The sequence below is a fragment of the Physeter macrocephalus genome, chromosome 8 (genome assembly GCF_002837175.3).
Source record: "Physeter macrocephalus isolate SW-GA chromosome 8, ASM283717v5, whole genome shotgun sequence".
Taxonomy (NCBI): Eukaryota; Metazoa; Chordata; class Mammalia; order Artiodactyla; family Physeteridae; genus Physeter; species Physeter macrocephalus.
The window spans coordinates 72,985,166-72,989,021 of NC_041221.1; the positions used below are offsets into that span (position 1 = coordinate 72,985,166).

At 37.6% G+C, this 3,856-nt stretch overlaps 1 protein-coding gene across 1 annotated transcript in view; it reads left to right on the plus strand.

The window, feature by feature from the left end:
- MCCC2 (methylcrotonyl-CoA carboxylase subunit 2) overlaps positions 1-3,856 on the plus strand; it is a 74,396-nt gene that overhangs the window by 17,266 nt on the left and 53,274 nt on the right. The window contains exon 5 of the mRNA XM_007129966.4: positions 1,398-1,525. Coding sequence (XP_007130028.2) covers positions 1,398-1,525 — 128 coding nt within the window. The remainder of the gene's footprint in view (positions 1-1,397; positions 1,526-3,856) is intronic.

Sequence of the window (3,856 nt, forward strand, 5' to 3'; positions counted from 1 at the left end):
GGCCATGGCTCACAGGCCCAGCCGCTCCGCGGCATATGGGATCTTCCCAGACCAGGGCGCGAACCCGGTTCCCCTGCATCGGCAGGCGGACGCGCAACCACTGCGCCACCAGGGAAGCCCTGTCTGTGACCTTTTAATAAGACAAGTAAAAGTGGTTATGTCTCTTGTCCAAGGTTGTATATATAGCAAGTGGCAGAGTCAGAATTTCAGCCTAGCTTTGTCTGACCTCATAGCCTGGGCTCTTTCCTGTACCAGAGCTTCTTAAGCTTTTCTAGTGCAGCACCCCCAGGACGGAGGAGTGACCATACTCTGGAGGTGTGGGGTTATGACCCAGCACCTGCCAAAGCCTAAATTCCTTTTGAAGTCTAGTTTTTTCAATGTTGAAGTCATTAAAAATGTACATCCCTCTCTATAAAATGTTTATTATAACGTGGAAAAAGGCTTTATATATAACCTAGTGAATAAAATTGATGCTCAAAGGAGAGGAGCCACGTACCCTAATAAAAGAAGTACAACACTACCTGAGGCTGTGTGCTCAGTTGCTGTTCTCTACTTCATTTTCAGCAAGGATTCAATAAGTTTCTTTTTAGAATTCTAGAGAATATAAAGTGAGGTAACAAAAACATAAATAAAAAGATTAACTTTTGTAAAGACCACACTGTTGTTCTCTCCAGTTTCAAGTGAGCCTCTGATCTTCGGGTTTCCTGGCAATACTAAGCAGGCTCCCATACTGGCCCTCTTCATTCACTTCCCTGCTTCTTGCGTGTTACTTGTGGGCCATGGTACCTGACAGACTGGTTTTGGTGAGAAAGGGCACCACTAATGACTCATTACAGTATATGCTTTCAAACTACTATTTTAAAGTTTGTACCTATTGTTACTTTAAGCAAGATAAGTGTTGTACTTATAGAAAAGCATATGGCAGTGACATGAAGAAAATGTGAAAAATAAATACTTTTGATGGATCAGTTTTCCTTTTTGAAAATTACCTTCCTAAAAGGAAATTTTAAAGGTTTATCATGAGGGATTTTCTCACCCCGAGACTTGGATTCCTTGTTGTTGTTGTTGTATTATCTTCTTAGGACCCATTCATTCAAAGAACCATTACAAAATGTGGCTTAGGTTGTTAGTTTTTCTCTACTAATATGGGGTGATGATTCTTTAAAAATCAAGTTAGAGTTTGTAAACTTATTAAAAGTGATTCATTTTATATAAATAAGTATGTGAACAGTGATTAAGACTTTTATATCATAAGATTGTCTACTAATGGCTGTCACTGGGGATATGTACTAGAAATTGCCAGGCTGTATTGGGAGTGTCTTGTAATGAGATGCAATTGGTCTTTACTTTGAAGAATTCTCTCATGTTCTCTTTCCGATGAAATTTCTGCCTTTCAGAGTAGAATGCATTATTGTTGCCAATGATGCCACTGTCAAAGGAGGTACCTACTACCCGGTGACTGTGAAGAAACACTTACGGGCACAAGAAATTGCGATGCAAAACAGGCTCCCCTGCATTTACTTGGGCAAGTCACGAGAATTGTAAAATAAACTATTATTAGCTAGAAAAATACAAGATTGTTTCGAAGGCTATATATATATGACGTTATCAATGGATATTTTAAAAAAACTGTTGGCTTCTCTTATAATTACAAAAGAGATGCATATTCTTTGCTAAAAACTCTGGGAGAAAAAGTAAACAAGCACTACCCATAATAACATCACTGAGGAAGAATCCCTGACAGTATTTTGGGGTTTGCCATTTTTTTCTCTACATGAGTGGTGATTTTTACTTCTATATATTGGGTGGGCCAAAAAGTTCATTTGGTTTTTGAGTAAAAATAAAAGACATTTTTCATTTTCACCAAGAACTTTATTGAACAATGTATTCACCATTTGGTTCCACTACCTTCTGCCATTTTTCAAGCAACTTCATAATTCCATCTTCCCAAAACTTCTTTTTATTTTTTTGAGCAAAAAACTGTTCCAGGTGCTTTTTACAGTCTTCCAGGGAAATGAAATTTTTTCCATTAAGAGAATTTTATAAAAACCTAAATAAATGGAAATCCGAAGGTGCAGTGTCTGGTGAATATGGTGGATGAATCAGAACTTCCCAGCCAAGCTGTAACCGTTTTTGCCTGGTCATCAAAGAAGCATGGGGTCCTGCGTTATCCAGATGGAAGATTATACCTTTTCTGTTGACTAATTCGGGCCGCTTTTCCTAGAGTGCTGCTTTCAGTTGGTCTAATTGGGAGCAGTACTTGTTGGAATTAATCGTTTGGTTTTCCAGAAGGAGCTCATAATAGAGGACTCCCTTCCAATCCCAACCATATACACAACATCACCTTCTTTGGATGAAGACCAGCCTTTGGTGTGGTTGGTGGTGGTTCATTTCCCTTGCCCCATGATCTCTTCCATTCCACATTATCGTACGGTATCCACTTTTCATCGCCCATCACAATTTGTTTTAAAAATGGCATGTTTTCATTACTTTTACGTAGAGAATCGCATGTAGAAATACAGTCAAGAAGGTTTTTTTCACTTAACTTATGTGGAACCCAAACGTCAAAGCGATTCACATAACCAAGCTGGTGCAAATGATTTTCAACACTTGATTTGGATATTTTGAGTATGTCGGCTATCTCCCGCATGGTATAACAGTGATTGTTCTCAATTAAGGTCTCGATTTGATTGCTATCAACTTCAACTTGTCTACCTGACCATGGACCATCGTCCAGCAAGAAATCTCCAGCACGAAACTTCGCAAACCACTTTTGACACATTTGATCTGTTGCAGTGCCCTCTCCATACACTGCACAAATCTTTTTTTGCATTTCAGTTGCATTTTTACCTTTCTTGAAATAATAAAGCATAATATGCCGAAAATGTTGCCTTTTTTCTTCCATCTTCAATATTAAAATGGCTACACAAAAATACACCAATTTTGATAAGTTTTTTTTTTAAATACACTGCTGATATGACATCTGTCACAATACAATCTAACAAAATTGTTTCGAATGAAGTTAAAGTCAACTAAGCACTAGTTAGAACCGTGTTGTGGAAAAAAAGAACGAACTTTTTGACCAACCCAATATTTTGTTTTTCTGTTCACTATCATGGATTCAAACCATGAAAAAATAATAGCTAATATATATGGGTGTCTTGAGTGCCAGGTACTAGGTTAAATGCTTGATTATGTACATAGATTGAGCAGACGTAATTTAAAGAAATTTAATATTCAATGAAAGTAAATTTATATTTGGAATGAAAGTACATTTAAATCTAAGGATATTTTTAAAAGAACATAAAAGCAAGACAGTTTAAAATTGGTACTTCCTGGATATTGAGTTAGTTTGTAAAAACGCCAGTATATACTGTTCATTTTTATGGATATTTGAACAGGTACTGATGAGATTTTTTTCTCCTATGAAAGTGAATTTACCTCGTTGACTCAGAGTGTGAACTGCATTGCACGTATAGAAAACAGCAAATGAGGCCCCACTGCTTGCAGGTGCTGTGCGCAACATTGTAGGGGATGCAGTGAAGAGTATTGTGTGTCTCTGTCTTTAATGTATTAAATATCAATAGAAGACTTAGTGGTTGCAGGCAAGAGTGATAGGTATAAGACTAGCTAACTTTTTGTAACATTCACTCTGTGCACTCACAGTATGTGCTGAGCTAAGTGCTTCACATACACTATTTCATGTCATCCCAATAACAACCCTATGGGATAGCCACTGTTACCTTCATTTCACTGGTGGGGAGACTGAGGCAGTAGACTGGTTCGGAAACACACCTGGGATCACACAGCTGTGAAGTAATGAAGCTCTGGTTTTTTTTTGTTTTTTTGTTTTTTT